Here is a 23,118-nt window from a genome sequence, read left to right on the forward strand (position 1 = left end):
TGCTCTGGTTCACCAGAAGCGGCTTAGTCATGCTGGCCACATGACCCAGAAGCTGTACACCGGCTCCCTCAGCCAATAAAGCGAGATGAGCGCCGCAACCCCAGAGTCGGCCACGACTGGACCTAATGGTCAGGGGTCCCTTTACCTTTATCCAATCCAGATATGGAGGGCCAGATACGGAAGTCTGGAGAGCCACATTGAGACCCTGTTCCTGTGATTTCTTCCCTCTGCTTTATCCCAATCGAAAGGAAATTCCATCTCCAGGCAACGAGGTTTGTTACTGCATTGTTTTTATATCTCTATGGCTCCAACAGCGTATGCCATCCAACTGGCAGTGAGAAGGAAAGATAAATAGCGTTGTTCTCTGGGACACCAAGATCCCAGGGACACTGGGAGTCCGTGCTGCTGGTATGATTTACAGTCCCCAGAATGTGAGTAAATGAATTCAGCCTCAGGAATCTAGTGTGCACTGTGGAACCGACAGAGATCCACATCTAAAGAGCCTTTGTCACTCATGTATAAGTAATATCTGTAGGAAAGCAGGGGCAGCAACAAATATTGCCACTGCATATCCTTCTAATAGGGATGCGGGTGGCGCTATGGGTTAAACCAAGAGCCTAGGACTTGCCGATCAGAAGGTTGTGGTTCGAATCCCTGTGACAGGGTGAGCTCCTGTTGCTCGGTCCCTGCTCCTGCCCACCTAGCAGTTTGAAAGCATGTCAAAGTGCAAGTACATAAATAGGTCCTGCTCCGGCGGGAAGGTAAACGGTGTTTCCGTGCGCTGCTCTGGTTCGCCAGAAGCGGCTTAGTCATGCTGGCCACATGACCCAGAAGCTGTACGCCGGCTCCCTCGGCCAATAAAGCGAGATGAGCGCCGCAACCCCAGAGTCGGTCACAACTGGACCTAATGGTCAGGGGTCCCCTTACCTTTATCCTTCTAATAAAAGCACTCCTGTTCAGGGTTCCAGCCAGCCAGGCCCGTCTTCAAGATACTCCGTTCCATCCCTCCTCATTTCCTTTTAATTTCCCACCTCCCTAACTGACACACATTCTGTGGTTACTGAGTATGCTCAGTCCTCATGGGGCTGTTTTGAGGTTCTTTTTGTGCCCCCCTTAGATTTAATTTTTAAAAGGTTTCAGATTTGTGCTTCCAAATACCTTAGGGTTGCCATGAGCTTGTGGATCCTTCTCTCTTTTTCCTAAGAGACCCTCTGCTTGGACTCTGCCATTTCCTTCAGCACGGAGTCACCTGTCTTCACAGTTAGAGGGCGTAGCAAGCCCCTTCAGCAACTGGCTATAAATATAAGCCAGGCAGCCAAAGCATAAATAAGCTAAGGGAGATCCATCAGTTATTCTGTTTCTTTCAAAACTGGCAAGGCTTTCCTTGGCCTGTTTTGGAAAAACAAAGCAAGAACAAAATGCTGATGCAGAGCCACCACCAGCTCTGCTGAGGAATCATAGAGTTGTTAGAGTTGGAAGGGACCCTTTGGGTCATCTAGCCCAACCCCCTGCAATTCTGGTCTCAGCTCACAAACCCCCCATCCAACCTCCCCAACCAATGGAGAAATGAACAGGGATGCAGGGCCTATCCATTGGCAGAGCCAAGAAACAACTACCGTATTTTTTGCTCTATAAGACTCACTTTTTCCCTCCTAAAAAATAAGGGGAAATGTGTGTGTGTCTTATGGAGCGAATGCAGGCTGTGCAGCTATCCCAGAAGCCAGAACAGCAAGAGGGGTTGCTGCTTTCACTGCGCAGTGATCCCTCTTACTGTTCTGGCTTCTGAGATTCAGAATATTTTTTTTCTTGTTTTCCTCCTCCAAAAACCAGGTGCGTCTTGAGGTCTGGTGCGTCTTATAGAGAGAAAAATACGGTATTTTATGCTCCTCTACTTCTCAACGTTTTCCTCCCCAGCTGGTCATCAGAGGAGCTTGGAACCAATAACTTATATCTTGCGTACTTCCTCCTCCCTCCCAGCCCATTTTCCTTTTGTGAGGTGTCTTCTGTTTGCTTGGTTTTTGTAAGTTTGCCTTGCTTATAGTGTCTAATGGCCTGTAAGCAACACGGGGAGCTTATATTTTTTTGCCATAGGTCAGCGGTAGAGCATCTGCTTTGCAAGCAGAAGGTCTCAAGTTCAATCCCCAGGGAGGACTGGGAATGTCAGTGTAGACAATACTGAGCTAGACTAATGGAATAATGGTCTGATTCAGTAGAAGGCATCTTCCTATGTTCCTGTGATAGCTAGATCTATCCATGTGTCCCAAATCTCTGAGTAGCAAGAGACTTCAATGGTTCAAGATCTTACCTGGGGTTCAGTTTACTTGGAATGAAGGTCAACGGAGACTGTGGTGCCTTTAGGATATATGGTTTTATTTACATACACATACAACCTGAGCCTAGCATGGAAGGGTTCACAGCACTGACATTTCAACAGACCTTTCCCTCCCTGTTAGGTTTCCAGAGGATCTCAAAGACATAGCTTTGGTTCCAGCGCAGAGCGAGACAATCCTCTGTGTATCCAGCTTCCAGCATCAGCTAAAACACACACTCTCTCTCACACACACAAAAACCCTCCTTGACCTATCATTCCCCATCCTAGGTTAATGTTGCATCTAGCCAGGTGAAGGCAGGTGGGGAAAATGCCTATCCCACTCTCCTGTAGATCACCATCACTTAGCTGTCGCTATGGCAACACAGCATCTTTAAGATGCTGATGAGAGCGCTTAGCTGGCCAGCTAAGGCAATTTCCTGATAAGGAGAAATGTCTGACTGGCTCAACAGCTTCTTGTGCTTGATTCTAAAACTCACTGGATACAGAATCACCTGCATGGAAGGGGACCCGCCTCCCCCCAAATATCATTCTAGTTAGCCACCACCCCCATAACAATATATATAGTGGAATTTTGAAAAATCAGTGTTTGAACCAGGCCTAGAGAAATGATGCTGTGGTCCTGATATTGTTATGAGTCAAGGTTGTCTCTTCTTGTCATCAGTTGGCTCAATCACAGTTCCAGATCTCACTGATCCAAAGTGAGCATCTAGCTAGCCAACTGATATGGATGGGCATAGGCAGAGTTTCAGGACATGAAACTTAAACGTAATTACACACCACAACAAAGAAAGTGGGGGAAAACTTTATTTAAAAAGGTTGTCTTTATGAAGTGGACAACTAGAAGATCTACATATGCTGAGGTTCTTAATATAGTTTTCTGATGTGCATTATTTTCTTTTTTTAAAAAAAGATTTGAATGACAATAACTGTGGTATTTGCTGGTAAACGTACCCTACACAGAATCTTACTACATAGTGAAGTGAATTTTACCTCACCTCTTTTTCCACCCACTTCTGATCGCTGCAGGGGCATGGTAATATTTCAGTTCATTCTACTCAAGTCCTGTTGATTTAAGCATAATTTTAAGGCTGGATCCAAATCCTTGGTTCAAGAAGTACTCTAGGTCATTTAGGGTTGTTTACAGCAATGCCAGAACTTTGAACTTCGCCTGGAGCAAGCTCCCCTCTCTGATGGTCTTCCAGGACCAGGAGGGCATGAAGTGGGAGGAGCAAAGGCAGGCATGCTGGCGCAGTCTGAGATTGCTTGGGGAAAGCCCTGGAAGGAAGAGACTTAGGCAGCTGTGGAAGGTGGGGACCTTTAGTCTCTGCAACTGCCTCATAGGGGCAAGACTTACTGAAGAGGAGTTGCTGTGCTCATTAGGCCTGGCACTCATGAACAGATCCTGTTTCTTCTAATAAAGAGTTAACTTCACTTACTGTGTGTGATTTATTGCTGGCTCCCTCCTGACACTGGCCTAGTTTCATCTGTGAAGTGCTTTAAAAACCTGAAGGGATTCATTGTATTTTTGTATGGAACCATCTTGTCCAACCAGGTGCCCTCAAGATGTTGTTGGACTACAACTCCCATCACCCCTGCCCATTGGCCATGCTGACTGAGGCTGATGGGAGTTGAAGTCCTGCAACACCTGAAGGACACTGGGCTGAGGAAGGCTAGTCTAGAGGAAAGTTCTCCGGTCTAAAATGGTACACATGCTGGAAGGTGGGCCTGGCTCTGGTAGACCATGTCAGTGACAACTACACTACAATTACAGTGTTTCTCTCTATTTCAGGGGTGAGGGACCTGTGGCGCTCCAGATGTCGTGGGGCTCTGGGCTCCCACCAGACCCTGCTAGCATGGCCAAAAGTTAGGAATGATGGGAATTGTAGTCCAACATCATCTGGAGGGCAACACGTCCCCTACCCCTGCTCCGTTTGGTTCGACCTGGTGCTTGCACATAATAAATAGCTCCCAGCTCCATTAATTTTTTACACCGAGTTAACAGAAATGTCTTAAGAGGTCTTTTTTTTACAAAATAGGGTGTGGGATTGCTTGAGACCTGTCATGTCTCCAGCAAGTTCTGGTTTCCTTCCGGTGTCATGAACTGGACCTTGGGCACCACAAAGGACGAATTATTCCTCCTCATGGAGTTGTTCCTCCTTATGGAGTTATTTCTCCGCATGGAATTGCGTTTCCTCAGGGAGTTCTGGTGTGACAGCTCGCTCTTCTGGAGGGTCTGGATGAGGATGGAAGGCTTCTCGTCCAGCTCCTTGGCACTGCAACGCGGCGCTGCGACTTTGCTCGTGTTGCCAAACTTGGAGTAGTCGACAGCGTAGGCCCCTTCTTCTTCTGCTACAATGGGCACAAAGCGGTGGCCCCAGAGGATCTCTTCGGATATGTAGGACGTTCTTGCTTGGGTGGTGATTCCAGTGGTTTCCACCACACCTTCAAGTATGACAATGATCTCTAGGTCTTGGTTGGCCAAGTCATTGGCGGAGATGTCATACAGAGGACTCCGCTTGTCAATGATGTGGCAAATAATCAAAGGGGCCACTAGGAAAATATTGTTGCTCTCAATGGGATTGTCTACCGGGACGTCTAGCTGGTGGATCGGGATGACTTCTCCTTCAGGGGTGGTGGTCTTCTTGACCACCTGGATCCGCACTGAGGCACTGATGATCATGCTTTTCCTCAGGTCCCCAACACGAAACATGAAGCAGAGTTTGCCATTGCGTACCGCGATGACTGCGTTCCGGCTGAATATCAAGGTCTCGGCTCGCCGGTGTGCCTGCGCCGTCTTCATGAAGATGCAGCCCAACATGACGGCGTTGATGATCAAGCCCACAATGTTCTGGAGCATCAGTACGGTGATCGCTATGGGACATTCTTCGGTCATCATCCTCCCTCCAAAGCCAATGGTCACCTGGACCTCAATAGAGAAGAGGAAAGCGGAGGTGAAAGACCTAAGGGAAAGGAGAGAGGGGAAACAGTGCACACCATTATCAAATACTGTATGATGGGCGACTCGTGTTATCCATTACTGAAACTTATGTAGCGTCAGGAATGAGCCAGCAGTAAATCACACCATCCAAGATGGAATTAACTCTTTATTAGCAAAATCATGATCTGCACAGGAGTGTCAGGCCTAATGAGCACAGCGACTCATCTCTGGCAGGTCTTGCCCCCATGAAGCAGTTGCTGAGACTGAAGGTCCCTGCCTCCCCATAGCTAGCTAAGTCCCCTCCTCTACAGGGCTTTCCCCAAGCAATCAGAGACTGTGCCTGCCTGTCACCAATCTCTCCTCGGCTCTTTTCATGCCTCTTCTGGTTCTGGGAGACCAGTGGGGAGGGGAGCTTTTAGAGAAAAGGCGAGTAAGAGGCAACATGATAGAATATTTTTGCAAAATTATCCATTGCATGGAGAAAGTGGATGGATGCAATCATCAACTGGGGCTTTTCTTCAAGTGCCCCCTCCATGGGAAGTCCAGAGGGTAGCAACACAAGAGCAGGCCTTTTCTGTGGTGGCTCCTCAATTGTGGAATGCTCTCCCCAGGGAGACTCACCTGACACCAACACTGGATATGTTTAGGTGCCAGGCAAAAACATTCAGCTAGGACTTTGGATGATAATGGTCTTGTAAATTGGTGTGTGTGTGTGTGTGTTTGTGCGTTAAAATTTGTATACTGCCCCTCATCCATAGATCTCAGGGCTGTTCACAACATTTTAAATGTACAGTCATACCTTGGAAGTCGAATGCTTAGCAAGATTAATGTTTTGGCTCCTGAACGTCGCAAACCTGGAAGTGATTGTTCCATTTTGCAAACGTTCTTCGGAGCCTGAACGTCCATTGCGGCTTCTGATTGGCTGCAGCAACTTCCTGCGGCCAATCAGAAGCTGCGCCTTGGTTCTTGAACATTTTGGAAGTCGAATGGACTTCTGGAATGGATTCCGTTTAACTTCCAAGGTACAACTGTATTTAATTTTTCTTGTGTATTTCCCCCTTGGTTTTAATCAATGTACGGCTTTCCTTTTGCTTTTCGTATAGTTGCTTTGGGTTGCAAGAAATTTAATCAATCGTTGTCGCTATTACCTGACGCAGGTGACACAGGGCTTCCACCTATTGATGTCCTCGCTGGTTGTGCACGGCTTGTCCATGTCCCCGTGAGCAAAGGCCACCAGCCACCACATCATGGCGAAGAAGAGCCAGCTGCACAGGAAGGACATGGTGAAGATGACCAGTGTGTGGCGCCACTTCAGGTCCACCAGGGTGGTGAAGATGTCCTGCAGGAAGCGCCCTTGCTCGCGGATGTTCTTGTGAGCCAAGTTGCAAGCCCCGTTCTTGGCGATGAAGCGGGCTTTCTGTTGCCGGTCTCTGACGCGCGGCTTGCCCAGGTTCTCGGCCGCGATCCGTGCGAGGACATACTCTTCGGGGATGATACTCTTCCTGGCCAACATCACCCTGTCACCATAGTCCACCAATCAACCAAAAATGGGCAGAGGTGGAGAGGATGGAAGAATCCTATAGAGACCTCTCGTGTATTCTGTTTTCTCTATCTGATCCTGGAGAAAGAAAGGAGCTTGCATAAGTCACCCCATCCCACTAATTCACACCATTCTTGCCAATGATTACAGGCCTAGCTAGGACGCCGGTGGAGCTGTGGGTTAAACCACAGAGCCTAGGACTTGCCGATCAGAAGGTTGGCGGTTTGAATCTCCACAACGGGGTGAGCTCCCATTGCTCGGTCCCTGCTCCTGCCAACCTAGCAGTTCGAAAGCACGTCAAAGTGCAAGTAGATAAATAGGTACCACTCCGACAGGAAGGTAAACAGCGTTCCGTGCGCTGCTCTGGTTCATGCTTAGTCATGATGGCCACATGACCTGGAAGCTGTACGCCGGCTCCCTCGGCCAATAAAGCGAGATGAGCGCCGCAACCCCAGAGTCGGTCATGACTGGACCTAATGGTCAGGGGTCCCTTTACCTTTACCTTTAGGAAATAAATTTGGGGGAGATTTGCCAGGAGGGTGGGGATTCTCATCTGAGGATCAACGGTTTCTGTACAAGCTAGGAGAACTTTTGCACTCTTGTTACAAACAAATCCAAGAATTCTGGGCTGCTCCAATCAAAAATTCTATACAGAATGGGAATGTATAGGTGAATACATTAAGAAATATGGTGTTAAAGCAGAACTCTTAATAGGCAATTGTTAAGCGTGTAAGGACAAAAGAGGTAATTATAATTTATCAGTTTTCATGTTATTTTATTTTGTTAAAGCAACTAGAAAAAAATATGCTGGGAAGATCTCAAACAGGTGAAGGGAAGCAGAGGGGTGGAGGGGAGGGTTAGGTTGAATTGGGGAAATAAAATAATATATGGGACAGCAAAGGATATAATAGATCCTTATAGAATAGTAATATATTGTAACCAGAATAGAAGTTCAAAAGGGGAAGTAAATGTACTTTTAGTATCTTCATTATTGTAATAGTTATTATTATTTCTTATCGGTAGAAGGCAATGTTAACTTAGACTTCTTCGTTTTGCTGTCTGTATAATTTTCTTAAGTCAATAAAAAATAATAATTCTGGATTGCAACTTCAAAGCATTCATTTTCATCATTCCATTGGACTTCCTTTTTTAGTGTAATACTTTTTATTAGCTTTCAATTACAATAACCCAGTAAAAGCCTCATTGTCACAATACCAAATTATAATACAATTAATAATGCCAATTGTTCAGATGCCAAATTATATTATTTTGTAGGCCCCCTTCATGCTAGAATTAATGATTTGATAATTTACTTTAACTCTGCGATTCCATTGGACTTGCATTCCTTGATAATGAAATCGTCTCCCCCCCCCACCCCCTGCAAAAATATTTAGTTTGTCAATCTGAAGAGCTGTCACATGAGAAATGGAACAAGCCGTTTTTCTTCTGCTTAAGAGGGTAGGACCCAAACTGATGTTTTTCAAATTACTAGAAAGGCGATTCTGGCTAAACATTAGAAAGAACTTTCTGCCGGTAAGAGCTGTTCAACAGTGGAACAGACAGCAGGGAGTGGACTCTCCTTCCTTGCAGGTTTTTAAGCAGAGGTTGGATGGCCATCTGCCATGGATGCTTGAGTTGAGATTCCTGCATTGTGGGGGGTTGAACTAGATGACCCTCGGGGTCCCTTCCAACTCTACCATTCTATGATTCTGTGGATGAGTCCCACAAAGGATTTGTGCCCTAGAAAAGCAGAACTCCACACATTCTCCAACTAAACTCATATAAACATCATCCAAAGGCCATTTGGGTTTAATTAGTACTTTCTTGGGCAACATGAAAGGTTAAACACACTGTTTAAACTCTTTCCCCCATTATACCGACATGTTTCTAGCAAATGGAATACTGTGTATGAATGCATTTGGGGGGACTTCCCAACAAAGGCTGAGAAATACTAAGGGATAAGCAGAGCCTTAGCAGTTGTGTCAGTTTCACGATACAAGAAAGAGAAAGCATCTTTGTTTGGGAATCTGGTGTTTATTTACAATGCAGGAAGCAAGTTTTTGAGTCACACAGGGCTCTTCCTATATGCATGACACCCAGAAACACAGAAGTTGCTAATCCAGAAATGGCTGGGATACACTATTAAGGGCAAGTATTCAGTATCCCAGGAAAGTGATATCCCATTACCCTGTGGTCCGCAAAACAAACAAACAATAAATATCTGGCCTGGTTGAAGAGCCCTGTTTGACTCAAAAGCTTGCTTCTAGCATTTTAAATGCTAGTCCTCCAAATAAAATGCTAGTTCTCCTAAACACGTTTGCACATGTGCTTCATGTCAGGAGAAAAGTTGTACAACAAACCAAGGACACAGAAGGAGCGGCGCTGAACTAATTTTTAAGTCAGAGTAGACCTATTGAAACAAATGGACCTAACTTGGGCATGTTTATGCATTTCGTTGGATGTACTCTGAGTAAAACTTAGGTGATTGCTGCTTCTTGACTAGTAAAACGTGAAATACCTATAAGTGTTGACATAATATTCAATGGAAATATCTGCTACGAATAATCCTATGAAGCCTGGAAAACGGAAAATAAAAACGAAAGACTATGTGATCCTGCAGGCACTTTTTAATCCGAGCAGGGGCAAGCGAGGGCTCTTTTTCCCTCAGTATGAGCCCTGTGCCATGTTAATAAGAGTCTGAAATCCCTTCTTGTAACTTGTACAGTGGTACCTCGGGTTACAGACGCTTCAGGTTACAGAATCTGGTAACCCAGAAATAGTACCTCGGGTTAAGAACTTTGCTTCAGGATGAGAACAGAAATTGTGCTCTGGTGGCGAGGCGGCAGCGGGAGGCCCCATTAGCTAAAGTGGTGCTTCAGGTTAAGAGCAGTTTCAGGTTAAGAACGGACCTCCAGAATGAATTAAGTTCTTATCCTGAGGTACCAACCCTGCCTTAGACAAGGGAGAAAATCCCCTCAAGGGCTCTCCAAAAGCACAGAGCATCACTTTCAAAATCCACCACCAGAACCCTTACATAAAAGTTACTTTGAGAGGAGGGGATAACAGCTTGTTTTAAGTCCTGGGGTGTGGGTATGCCAAATGAAAATGCAAAGCCGCAACAGCTGCAGACACCTGAACTGTCTTCCTTAGCATTAAAGGGACACCGACTAAGGGAACTCGGACAGACCCAAGAAAGAAAGTGGAAACTTACCGAGATTCTGCAGCGACAGAACAGATGCAGCCTGGCCTCTCAGCCTGGCCAGATCCTTTGAGATTCCATGGCAGCTGAATCCCCAAGAGGCAAAAGGCAGCCAAGAAGCTGGCAGGATTTAAGATGCAGGCATTGCTGGTCTTCCACACTCTCTGCTCCCCTCTGGGATTCTTCGGCCGCCTGGCCTGCAGACTGGACGTGGTGGTCAGAGAGTTGGCAGAGCCATTATTTGGTCTGCCTTGGCCCGGGAAATGTTCTTTGGAGGAGAGGAAGAGGGAGGGGCAGAAGAGAGAGAGAGTGGAGGGGATGAAGGAGATCCAAGTTCAGGAAAGGCTGGCTGAGGCTGTGTATGGCGCTAGGTAGGAGAGAGGAATCTTGACATCAACAGTAGCAGCGACCAGAGCCCTCCCTCTTCTCATCTTCCTCCTCCCTCGACATACAGATTGTTGCAAAGTTTTCAGCATTTCCCCTGAGTTTGGGGATGGGACAGAGAGAGCGGGGGGGGGGGGGGGGGATTCTGGCCCCAGTCCAAGCACCACTGACGCAGAGAGCAAGAGAGAGAGAATTAAATTCTCTTTTAACCTCTGGCCTGAATACGACTCAGTGACATGCTACAGCAAAGAAACTCCATCTTCGGAGTCTCCTTCCCGGCCAGTTGATTTGGTGGTTGGCTGTTTTCCATAAGAAACAGGGGGCTGAAATATGTGACCTTTCTGACCTTATAGGGGTCGAACCTCTCTTGGGAGGCGCAGCAGGCAAATTAGTGCCCTCCCTAAGCTGTTGTGCCATGTGATTTAAGAGGTGCGATGAAATATACTCAGAGTCAAGAGTGGATTCCATGCTCTTTATTCAGCTCATAGTGGTGAGGAGGGAATGAAAGTCCCCTCAAAGTATCTGTTTTATATACATTATTTACACAATGGGCTGCACGTGATTGGCTAATTCCGGAATTCTCCTGTAGGCCAATCAGGTTGTGGATTCACTTCTATCTGGAGCTGGATTGGGTGACTCCTGCAGACCAGTCATACCGCTGCATTGTCCTAGGACCAATCAGACTGCTGCATTCTGAATCCTATTGTTCTAGGACCAATCAGACTGCTGCATTTTGGATCCTATTGCTCTAGGACCAATCAGACTGCTGCAATTTGGATCCTATTCAACTCAGTACATAACATGCCATCTGGGATCCCTTGCAATGTCACAGAAGATACTGCAGAAGCCATCCTGGTTTCTGATTTGATCCTGGAATGTCCTATTTGCACAGAATAGGGATGTCCGATTCCATAATAATGATGATAACAATTTTATTATGTATACCCCACCCATCGGACTGGGTTGCCGCAGACACTCTGGGCAGCTTCCAACGTATATGAAAACTTAATATGAACCTACCGGGACCCTGAGATCACCTTCTGAGTTCCACCTTCGTGTACCTCCTCCTCGAGAGGTCTGGAGGGTGGCAACATGTGAACGGAGCCTTCTATGCAGTGGCTCCCTGTCTGTGGAATGCTCTCCCCAGGGATGTTCACCTGGCGCCTATAGACCTATAGGCGCCATGCAAAAATGTTCCTTTTAAACCAGGCTTTTGGTCGGTTTGATTGACATCCCATGCCCTTTTAAAATGTGGCGGGTTTGGGGGGGTGGGGAGTTATTGAGTTGTTGTTGTTGTTTTGATTATGTATTTTGTGGTTTTATATTTTGATTTTATTCTGTGAACCACCCTGAGACCTGCCGGTATAGTGTGGTATATAAATTCAATAAATAAAATAAACAATAAAACATTTAACACTTTTTTTAAAAAAAAACACTTCCCCATACAGGGCTCTGCCTTCAGGTGTCTTCTAAAGGCTGCATAGTTATTTATATCCTTGGCTCAGTGGGAGGGGGGGGGTGTTGCAGAGCTCTACACTCTGATGAAAATAGGGACATCCTAAGGAAAAGCGGGACATTCTGGGATCAAATCAGAAACCGGGACGGCTTCTGTAAATCCAGGACTGTCCCTGGAAAATAGGAACACTTGGAGGTCCATCCCAGTACTGGACATGGAATTTGAGAAGACACTCTCCCGCTCCCATCTTCTCCTTCTCTGTAGCCCCACCAATTCTTCCTCCATAGATCACTGGTGGGTTCCCATGAGGCAAGACACAGTGATAACAGCAAGAACATTTCATGACCTACATAACTAGGAAACAGGGGCAAAGCAACTGCTTATATACATTCCTGAAAGCCTGGGCCACTCCCACTCCCAACGTGATTGGCTGTCTCAACTTCTAAGCTGTGAATCATGACTCCAAGGGCCAATGGCAGAGGCCCAAGTCCTGAAATGTTCTGTGATTGGACATCATGTATTGAATCAGGACACAGGAGCTCATAAATCCTTAGTCCAGGCTCAAGCTCAGGCAAACACAGACCACTGAATACATAACACCATGCTCTGCGGAGACTGGATCTGCTGCCTGAGGCTACTGCCTCATCAGGCCTCATGGGTGTGACAGCCCTGCAGCCATGGAAGGTTTTGGAAGACATCGGTTGGGCCTGTGTCCTCCTCTGGAAAACTTAGTCACTCCCTTGACTTCAATACGGCTTCCTTGTAACTGAGTTTCCCTGGATTGTGCCCAGCTAAGCTTGTCTTCTAAATCTTGCAGCGGTTGCCCAAAGGTCAAGGCCCAAAATGGTGTGCATTATTTGCATTCGAAGTGCAACCTGTTGCTGTTTGAACGCCGGAGAATCGTTTCCTCTAAACCTCTGGTCTTCTCATAAAAAGGTCTCCTTAGCGTAAATCTCTCTCACACACATACCCTGAGAAATATGCCGTGGAAACTGAAGAAATAATGCAGGCCAAAACCCATTTCAAAACAAAACAAAGCTAATCAGGGCACAGCAGAAGGAGGCCGTGAAGTTTTCCCACTGGTTTGAGCCGGCAGAGTGTATAATTCTGGCACTCAACGTCTTCTGTTTAATGGAAACTTGAATTCTTGGAAATCTGATTCCACTCTCCCCACCCACCCCAGCCAACTATTAGGGTTCATAATCAGAAGGATAAACAATGAGGCTGATGTATAAAATGAAGTTTAGAAAAGTACATGTGACTTTAACTGTCAACCCGAAGCCAATGAGATGCTCAACTGAGACAGTGATCAGATAGGCAGTGTGCTGTGGTTTAGACTTAAGAGTAAGATTGAGGAGACCCAGGTTGCTTCCAGGTGACCAGTTTATTGAGCATTCATCCTAATTTGATTCCTGCATTGCTGGGTGTTGCACTAGATGAGCCTTGTGGTCTCTTCCAACTCTACAATTCTATGATTCTACAACTCATCTGGACAGCAATGTCCCACATGGGGCTGCCAATAGCTTGCAACTAAATTTCGCTCCTTTGGCGTGCAATTGACTTGGACTGAGATATGAGTTTCATGCTCGCTCTTCGTTTGCAAGAGTCAAAGTCCTCTTATCTCACAAGAAACGATAATCTTAATAGACTCCACTCTGGAGAACGACATAGAAAAGGCTAGAACCTGGTCAAGTCACTCAGTAATTTGCAGAATTAATTGTGGCAGCCTCTTGGACAGATTGTGGAGGACTTGCTTTCAGGGCAAGTTCTGCGCCGATATTAAACTGTTTTCCCCATCCCAAAAGAAACACAAGGATGGTTCTTCATTTCTAGGAGGCAACTTGTTCCATGAAAGATTATTGCTTTTACTCAGAGCCTTTTTTGTAGCTCCTAGGCATTTGGGGAGGGGTTGTAATTTCCATTCAGTATTTAATTCATACCTACTTAATTCACGCTTCGCCAAATAACATTTGAACTGAAATGCAGCCTTCAGAATTTGCATTCCAACTGTGAGGGATGCGGGTGGCGCTGTGGGTTAAACCACAGGGCCTAGGACATGCCGATCAGAAGGTTGGCAGTTCGAATCCCCGTGACAGGGTGAGCTCCCGTTGCTCGGTCCCTGCTCCTGCCAACCTAGCAGTTCGAAAGCACGTCAAAGTGCAAGTAGATAAATAGGTACCGCTCCGGTGGGAAGGTAAATGGTGCTTCCGTGCACTGCTCTGGTTCGCCAGAAGTGGCTTAGTCATGCTGGCCACACTTGCTGGCCACAAGAGGCTTAGTCATGCTGTACGCCGGCTCCCTCGGCCAATAAAGCGAGATGAGCACCGCAACCCCAGAGTTGGTCACGACTGGACCTAATGGTCAGGGGTCCCTTTACCTTTACCTATGTTCAAAAACACATATACCATGGTTATGTGTGCATATGAATGCAAATATCCACAATAATGACATACAAAAATGCCTTACTCAACTGCTTCAATTGGTTAATTTGGCACTGCTACAGATGCCACATAATACCACAGATGCCACATTATATTTGTAAAAACTTTGGAACTCCCTGCCTATTGAGATCAAGCAGGCACCTTCACTTTACTCTTTTCGGCACCTGCTAAAAACATTCTCATCTAGGCAAGCCTAACCAGAGGCTTAGAAATGCTGGTGTCAGTTTTAATCCTTTTTTGTTATTTTAACCTCTTGTGTTTTAATGCATAGCAAACGTTTCCTTAGTTATATGGTTTTATCTTTTTTGCAAACTCCCTTGAGGTTTTCTTTTGCAATCAGGTGGTGTATAAATTTTACAAAACAAATAAGGTTACGCAGTGGTTCTCAATCTGTGGGTCCCCAGATGTTGTTGGACTACAACTCCCATCACCCCTGAGCTCTGGTAGCTAGGGGTGATGGGAGTTGTAGTCCAACAACATCTGGGGACCCACAGGTTGAGAAAGGCTGGGTTAGGGGAAATAATGCTTTGCCAAAATTTGCCAAAATATATGGGGGAAATTGCATACAATCATCAGGAAGTGCTGCACAGTGAGCCGCCAGATATACATGTTTGCAGGGATAGCCAACACAGTGACTTCCACAGCTGAGCTACATCCCTGACCTTTGGCCATGCTGGCTCAGGCTGATGAGGTTTGGAGTCCAACAGCATGCAGAGGCAATGCCCCCCCATCCCTGCTCTAGGTAGTATGGGGTTCATAGGTACTGGAATAATTTTGTCTACACACAGACTAGCTGCTGTAATGACTGCTCCCCACATAAAACGGGGGGGGGGCGCCCTTTGCATGGACGCGCACAGCCCCTGGATCTGGAGCGGCTCCATCACCATAGGCTTGGCTTCGCCTCCCCTCAGGTGGGATACCTGGAGGTCTCCACCTACCTCAGTCAGTTGTCCAATCCCGCCTGGGGGAAGTGTTGCCAAGGAGACCAGGCCAGGTAGGGGAGGGACTACTTGCCCACACAATAGAGGGAGGATCTTACCTGGGAATCTTCACTTGGCTCCAGAGCTTCCCCCACCCTCAGCTAAGTCTTATTTTGCAGGTTAACTTTTCTTCACAGGTATGTGGGTGCTGCTACGTCAATGTCGCTGTCAAAGGGCCAGAAATGAATTCCCCTGCATTGGCAGGTTTGGCCTTTTCCGTAGCAAAACGTCACAACTTTGGCAGTACCAGGCCTTGGGCAGAATCCTTTAGTCTTCCTATTTGCAGTGGCGAGACCAGGGTTCCCCGTTGAAGGGAGGCTTTGACCGTACGCCGAGAGGTCGTCATTGCTCTCCCCTGCGGCGGCGGCATAATGGGGGTGGCTATCTCTGCTTGAACATATGTTCTCCAGAGCTTGCCCATCCCCCCCCACACACTGGATAACCCTGATGTTCCCTAGTTCCCCGGCTGGGGACTGGGGACGGATAACGGCCAATGCCTGAGCCAAGGTCTACCCACATCTGAAATATAATAAAGTTGTGGCCAATTTAATACCATAGCACATTGTCTTGAGTCGTTATTCCACATGAGGGGGGGGGGGTGCCCAGGATCTGGGGACTCCGCCTGTCCATGCAAAGACTTCCTGTTCAGGTTGGGACTTTGCCTGAAGGAAAACAGACTTCACTGCAAAAGACACAGAGCATATTTCATTTTTTAAAAAATAGTGGCAATGAAATCCCAGTACACCTGAAGGAACATCTCCACCCCCATCATTCAGCCCAGACACTGAGGTCCAGCTCCGAGGGCCTTCTGGCTGTTCCCTCCCATCAGATGTCAAGGAAATAAACAACTACCTGACTTTTAGAAGACATCTGAAGGCAGCCCTGTTTAGGGAAGTTTTCAATGTTTATCATGTTTTTAATATTCTGTCGGGAGTTGCCCAGAGTGGCTGGGGAAACCCCACCAGATGGGTGGGGTATAAATAATAAATTATTATTATTATCCATTTAAAAGAGTTGGGTTTGTTAGTACAGGTCCTAAGCCCATGGTTATACTGAACTTTACTTCTGAGGAAGCATGCATGAAATCAGATGGCAGGTCCTTTTCCTTTGCTTTCAATAGAAGTTAGCAATAATTGTGTTTGATAGACCTGACTCAGCATGGAGCATTTTCCTCTGTTCCAGTGGCAAATGCTACAGCGTTTTTCTTTGGACTCAAGCTCTGATCAGCTCCTGCCAGCACAGCCAGTCCTGTCAATGGCGACGGGAGTTGCAGAGCAGCAGCAGCAGCATCCTGAGGGCCCCCGATGAGCAAACCCTGTTCTAGAGGAAGCCCCTCCCTCTTGTGGTACTCCCTTTCTAGTCTCCATAAAGTTGTCGGGAAGCACATGCATGCCTTTGTGTATGTGTTTCCGTGTGAAAAACCTCTCCTATGTTGCAATGCTCGCCTGTAGCAAAACTGCCACTTCCGTGTTTCCTGTGGGAGACAGGCAAAGTTTCAACAACTTATCCCTTCTCTTCTCCCCCAGAGGAAAATGATTGGGACCGTTCTCCAACTGCAAAGTCCACCCAGGAATTTAGCTACCATTCCCAGTGCTGTAAATCCTTTCGCGCACCAAAAAAGGGGAACATTTCGACTCAGAGTACTCCAAGAAATTGCCAACTCTCTCCATGCCAAGGGATTGAATTGCTAAGGAAATACAAAGGAGGATTGCCTAGCGTTTTGTGAAGAAGAATTTATTGCACTGAAGTCAGTGTACATAACAGGTTTCGGCTTTATAAAAATTAGACAGATGCAAAAATCCTTGGCAAAGTCTGCAGTGATGCTACAGTGTATAGAAAATATACATGTGTGTTTTTTCCTCAATCGTTGAAAAGTCAGGCATTAGAAAAGCCAGTGGCATGCATTTCCCCCCAGCCCTTTCACATGTCGGCCCGAACAAAGGATGCAAAGATGCCGTCTTCCTGAGCCAGCAGATTTTCGGGTGTGTCGTACTCCAAAATGACCCCTCGCTTCATCACAATGACCAGGTCTGCGGTCAGGATGGTGTGGACCCGGTGCTAGAATTAAAAGACATATCTAAATTATTTCATTTCCCTACCAGGCATCATTTAGATCCGAGTTCGTACAATTATTGGACCAGCAGCATTATTTGCAAGCAACATGGTGGAGGACCCCACACTCTGTTCCTTATGCACAGCTAAAATGCATTGGGGCTGAGCCACTTATTAAGGATTTAAGAGTGTGTGTAACCTGTGAACCACCAGCAGCCACAACAGCAAAAGCTGAGCTGGGGTTTGAAGAGAGGGCTTGCTGCAGACCGAGTCAGAAATTACTGTATTTTTCTGTGTATAAGACAATGCTTTTTGCTTAAAAAGGGGGGGGGGGCACCCGTCATTATTATACACCAGGCTTCCTCAACCTCAGCCCTCCAGGTGTTTTTGGCCTACAACTCCCATGATCCCTAGCAAGCAGGACCAGTGGTCAGGGATGATGGGAACTGTAGTCTCAAAACATCTGGAGGGCCGAGGCTGAGGAAGCCTGTTATACACGGATAGTGAATTAATGGCAGCAGCAAGCAGGAGATTGGCAGTGGTGACTGGGCGGGTGATTGGTGGCTGTGGCAAGGCCTGCTGGCAATTGGTTGTGGCTGCGGCAATTGGGCAGGTGATTGGCGGCTGTGGCAAGTGGGTGGGTGGGCTGGTGGCGGCGGCGAAAGGGCAGACAATTGGCGGCTGCAATGAGGTGTGTGATCGGCAGTGGCAGGCAGGTGGGCGAGCGATTGGCAGAAGTTACCACCCCTACCCCCAAAAGCTAAACAACTTAATTTCTTAATATGGGGTTTAAAAATATAGGGGTCGTCTTATTCATGGAGGCGTCTTAGACACAGAAAAATACAGTACCTTTTTTAAAAAATAAAATAAGATGTATACCTAAGGCATCCTGTTTCCATATATGACCAGTGGCATCATTCCAAGGGAATGAGTAAAGAGCACATTGTGATTCTCTGGGGATATATAGCTGACAGGTGCAGGGAAATTCCCGACGCATTGACACTGCCTTGTGGAATGCAGGATCCCATCTCCGAGTCCCAAAGGAGAATGCTGGAATACCCAGTAGTGGGAACTGCTACAAAATCATAGAATTGTAGACTTGGAAGGGACCAGAGGGGTCACCTAGGCCAACCTCCTGCAGTGCAAGGTTCTTCCAGGCAACATGGGGCTCAAACCCACGACTGAGATGGAGGGTCTCATGGTCTACCAACTGAGACATCTCAGTTGCAGAGCAGAGCATTCCTCTTAGGGTTCAAGCCAGCCAGCCAGCCCTGTTTTGGGATACTCCATTCCAATCCTCCCTTGTTTCCCATCCCTTCTCTTCACCATAAATACTTCACAGTCTCTGCTCAGTCCTCTATGGGCTGTTTTGTTTGGGCTTTGCTTCCTGCCCCCTTAGAGCCCTTCCTCTGAAGTTCCTTTTTTAATTTCCCAGTTTGTTGATGCACCCCTCCCTGCACAATGATCACCCACACTTCTTTTGTTATGTAAGAATCCACACTTGGATGATGAGTTATCTTTTCGCACATATAATTAAATTCATAGGCTGCTTTTCTTAAAAACACACACACGCAAAACACCTACAACCCACCTCAAAGGAATCTAAAAGGTACCTAAAGGTATCTAAAATTTGTATGCTACAGATTCAAAACAAAAATAACAAAAAGGCACAAAGCACTGTTAAAATAAACTGTAATAGACCTAGTTGTAGTATAGCAATTATTCCTCACATGCTGAAAGGAAAAAGACTCTCTTGGCTTGCTTGCTAAAGAATGGAAAAAAGTGAGAAGAGCTAATTGTCTTTGGTGTTCCAAAGCTCTGTAGAGCAATTACATAATAAAAGGTTCTTCTGATTTGCATGGGTGTAATTCATAAATGTTGGCACCTGCAGAAGGGGCTCATTATCTGATCTCAAATTTCAGAATGGTGGTGGGGTTAACTTCATATGGGAGGAAAGTGGTGTTTCCTAGGTGGGCAGCGCTGACACTATTTAGGGTTTGGTTGTAGCAGCTATTCTAGAAAATATGCCTGCATCTCTCTTTTTGTTTTGGAAGAGTGAGGCAGGCCTCCACGTTTAATACGGGAATAAATTCTGCCCTACTGTAAAAACCTTTGGCTCTCAAGTGTCAGAATGCCCCGGGCCAAACCTGCCCTGCCAACACTACCATGATTGACTGTTCAGAGACTGAATGAAGAACAGGACCATACAGGACTGAGTGAATTAATACCGGAATCCTGGGTCAAGAGTATCTATTTGTTTGTCTTCACCAAAGTGGTGAAAAGGCCTCCCTCTTTGAGGAGCAGGTTGGCTGCTGTGTCACACTCGACGAGATCGCCTTCGGACAAGACTAAGACGAGGTCTGCGTCTAGGATTTGAGAGACCCGGTGCTGGAAGGAAAGGAAAGGAAAGGGAAGGGAAAGTAACAGAAAGGGAATGCCATGCAAAGAACAGGAAAGCTTAGAATAAATACAGACAGAGATCTTTATTGAGAGGAGAGGAGCATGTAAAGTAAATATGCCAGGATTGAAATCAGCATGGTGATCTATATAAGAACCCACTAAAGCAGTACTTAGTCACTCCCACAATTACCTCCTTCCTTTGACTGGATGGGTATTATTGCCCCAAATACACACCATAATGCCTCATTTATCAGGTTGTTCCAAATTCAGTGACAAAGAGAAGCCAGAACTCCCCATGAACACCTCCCTCGTTCTCTTATAATGGCAAAGGCGCCCACCCAAGAGGGGCTGGAACTGAGTTCTGGTGCGTTCCAGCTGAAAAAAAAGCCCTGTCACAGGTAATTCAAAGTGTTGGTGCTGACCTTTAAAGCCCTAAATGGCCTCGGCCCAGTATACCTGAAGAAGCGTCTCCACCCCTATCGTTCTGCCCGGACACTGAGGTCCAGCTCTGAGGGCCTTCTGGTGGTACCCTCCCTGCGAGAAGCCAAGTTACAGGGAACCAGGCAGAGGGCCTTCTCGATGGTGGCACCCGCCCTGTGGAATGCCCTCCCATCAGATGTCAAAGAAATAAACAACTTTCTGATGTTTAGAAGACATCTGAAGGCAGCCCTGTTTAGGGAAGTTATAAATGACGGATGTTTTAATGTATTTTTAATCTCTTGTTAGAAGCTGCCCAGAGTGGCTGGGGAAACCCATTAGATGGACGGGGTATAAGTAATAAATCATCATCATCATCATCACACATGACTGTCTGCACCCAGGATCTGCCGTTTCCTAGATGGGAAAGGCCTCCTTGTGTGGATTTCGATCCCACTCAAAATTCTGGAGTAGTGTCAACTTGGGATTTCATCTAATACTGGCAGTGTTTGAATGTAACACAAAACCATGGTTAAGCACTACACGCATGAACTGGAAAAAGGCCCCAAAAGGACTTGGGCTCATATGCTTCTCCCTTCCCCTCCTCCTACATGGTTGGGTGAAGGATTCCCAATGCTTTCGATTTCATTTTCATAGCATCCTGTCTTGTCTTTATGTATGAAGCAGAAGTCATGGCTTACAGCAAACCTTGGTTAGTGAAACAGGCCAGCTTAGTAAACCATGGTTTGGAGTCAGCTTGCTTTAAAAAAAAAAAAATGACCAGAGTTTGTTTTAAACTACTATCTCTTGTTTGGACATAGACACAAGCCAGGGTTTAGTTGTGCTTTCCGAGAAGCCTGGCTTGGCTTTACATATGAAACAGAGATTGAAGAGGGGCAGGAGAGGTGTAAGCCGATGGTGAGCTTCTTTTGCTTCTGCATATGGTGTTTCAGGACATTGTTCCCAGCAGACCAAGTTTATTATCCGCTGAGGAAATGCGGAAAGGAGGTCCACTGTGGAATGGCATACTTACAGCTATCGTCACCACTGTGCGATCAGCGAAGGCAGTCATCACAACCTTCTGCAAAATGTTCTCCTAGCAAATAAGAGATGCAACAGTCACTTAATGACCGCAGGAGTGGAGCTTTTCATATGACCACACCTACAGAAGCTCCTGGGTCTGGGTCTTGCATGGCTTGTGGTTAAATATTGAGTAAAACTGACCTGTAAAATTCACCCAATCACCCGTACATATGCATCACAGTTGACCACCCATGTGGGTCACTCACTGCCTGTATAAATGTGGCCTGGATTAGATGTTGGTAGTACTTTTTTTTCTGGGGGTACACATACCCCTAAACATTTTGTGAATCTTTGTACTTTTGTCCATTTACTGTATTTATTTTTCCCAATTTGAACTATAAAATGGTATTTTCTTGAGTCAAAATGAGAGTACCCCTAAATATATATTTTTTAGGGGGGAAAAGCACTGGATATTGGAATCAAAGGTGTGTTGACAAAGATAAAGTCTCCATAACAGTCCCCCTTAGAGAAAAAATGCTTAGGAACCACCAATCCCATTGAAACAGAGGAGTGTGCTATGTACTGAGCTGAATTCTAGAACAATAGGATCCAGAATGCAGCAGTCTGATTGGTCCGTAGGAGCAACCCAATCCAGCTCCAGGTGGAAGTGAATCAGCAACCTGATTGGCCTACAGGAGCAGCCCAGAATTAGCCAATCACGTGGGGCCCATTGTGTAAATAATGTATATATAGCTAGACGTTTGGGGTAAAGTTTCATTCATTGCTACTACGAGCTGAATAAAGAGCATGAAATTCACACTCGACTCTGAGTATCTTTCAGTAAGGAACCCAGTGAGACAATGAAACAAGATCTTCTCCCTCCCCACATTTCCTAAAGCAACCATGTCCAAGATCTCCCATTCAGGGGCTGGACTTTCCCTGACCAAGCTCTTTGGGGGATAGACCCTCTAATTGGGTTATGAGGTCATCAGGGCAAAGCACCACTTCTGACCTGGAAGGCATTCTGTACAAAGTGGTGGTAAGACCTCCGCTGTAATGGTTCAGCACCTGACTCTTGAGCAAATTGGTCTGAGTTTTGCATATTGTTACGGAATGGTTCCATGATCTCCTACTACATGAACATGGAGGAACAAAAATGTGTCAGTTGTTTGTGGTAGTGCTGGGGTTGGGAACCTAAGGCGTGGGGATCAAATGTAGCCCTGCAAGCTTCTCTGCCTGGACCACAAAACGGTCCCCAGGCATGGTCCTTCTCCTCAGTGACACCCTCTTTCCTCAGGTCACACCCCTCACCCATTATGCTCAGCACCCAACTTGAGTGTTTTTGCCTGGCTGCAATGTGTCCTTGAACAATGATCATGAATCTTGCTTGCCTGGATGGGAGATAGAGTGTGAATGTGAAGCTAGCCTGGTGTGTGAAGGTACAAGGTACATTTGCTTCTCTGCCCACGTTCCTCTCTGGCCCTGTCCACCTCTGGCATATGGCCCTCAGAAGCTACTTCAGAAAAGAATGTGGTCCTCAAGGTGAAAAGGGTTCCCCACCCCTGATGTAAACCGAAGAAGTAAGTCCTCTGAATGCGTGGAACTAGGTGAATAGGATTGTCTTCTTCAGTCTTGGCTGAAGGTAAAAAAATAATAATTACATTCCTTGCTCTTCCTACTTTTGTCTAGTGCCATCCACAATTGGCATGTTGGCTGCAGATGTCTGTCCACAAAGCAATGCAGCCCGTGGCCTGAAATCGGTTCCCTTTTTCTTAAGAAAAACGCAAACAGGAGGGCAGTGGTTTACTCACTGTGGCCATATCGATGGATGCTGTGGCTTCATCCATGATGAGGATGCTGCTCTTGCGTACAAAGGCTCTCGCCAAGCAGAAGAGCTGCCGCTGGCCTACGCTGAAGTTCTCGCCTCCTTCGGTTACTATAGCATCTGGATGAGAG

General features: G+C 46.4%; 2 protein-coding genes across 10 annotated transcripts in view; both read right to left on the reverse strand.

Moving 5' to 3' along the window:
- Positions 1-3,119: 3,119 nt before the first annotated feature.
- Positions 3,120-10,489, reverse strand: KCNJ8 (potassium inwardly rectifying channel subfamily J member 8). Its single transcript, XM_079994513.1, has 3 exons — positions 10,022-10,489; positions 6,419-6,888; positions 3,120-5,292 (listed from the first exon to the last, which is right to left on the reverse strand). The coding sequence occupies exons 2-3, from the start codon at positions 6,781-6,783 to the stop codon at positions 4,392-4,394; spliced, it is 1,266 nt and encodes a 421-aa protein (XP_079850639.1). The 5' UTR covers positions 6,784-6,888; positions 10,022-10,489; the 3' UTR covers positions 3,120-4,391.
- A 6,499-nt stretch (positions 10,490-16,988) lies between these two features.
- ABCC9 (ATP binding cassette subfamily C member 9) overlaps positions 16,989-23,118 on the reverse strand; it is an 87,044-nt gene continuing 80,914 nt past the window's right edge. For 5 of the 9 annotated variants that reach the window (XM_079992142.1, XM_079992145.1, XM_079992140.1 and 2 more), the window contains 4 exons: positions 22,974-23,107; positions 21,173-21,235; positions 19,551-19,710; positions 17,189-17,328 (listed from right to left, as the gene is read on the reverse strand). In XM_079992142.1, the coding sequence (XP_079848268.1) occupies positions 19,573-19,710; positions 21,173-21,235; positions 22,974-23,107 (335 nt within the window). In that variant the 3' untranslated portion in view covers positions 17,189-17,328; positions 19,551-19,572. Of the gene's footprint in view, positions 17,329-19,550; positions 19,711-21,172; positions 21,236-22,973; positions 23,108-23,118 lie in introns of all 9 variants that reach the window. The other 4 variants (XM_079992143.1, XM_079992146.1, XM_079992141.1 and 1 more) reach the window with 1 other exon arrangement.

This window comes from Podarcis cretensis (genome assembly GCF_951804945.1).
Source record: "Podarcis cretensis genome assembly, chromosome: 10".
In the NCBI taxonomy this organism is placed as follows: Eukaryota; Metazoa; Chordata; class Lepidosauria; order Squamata; family Lacertidae; genus Podarcis; species Podarcis cretensis.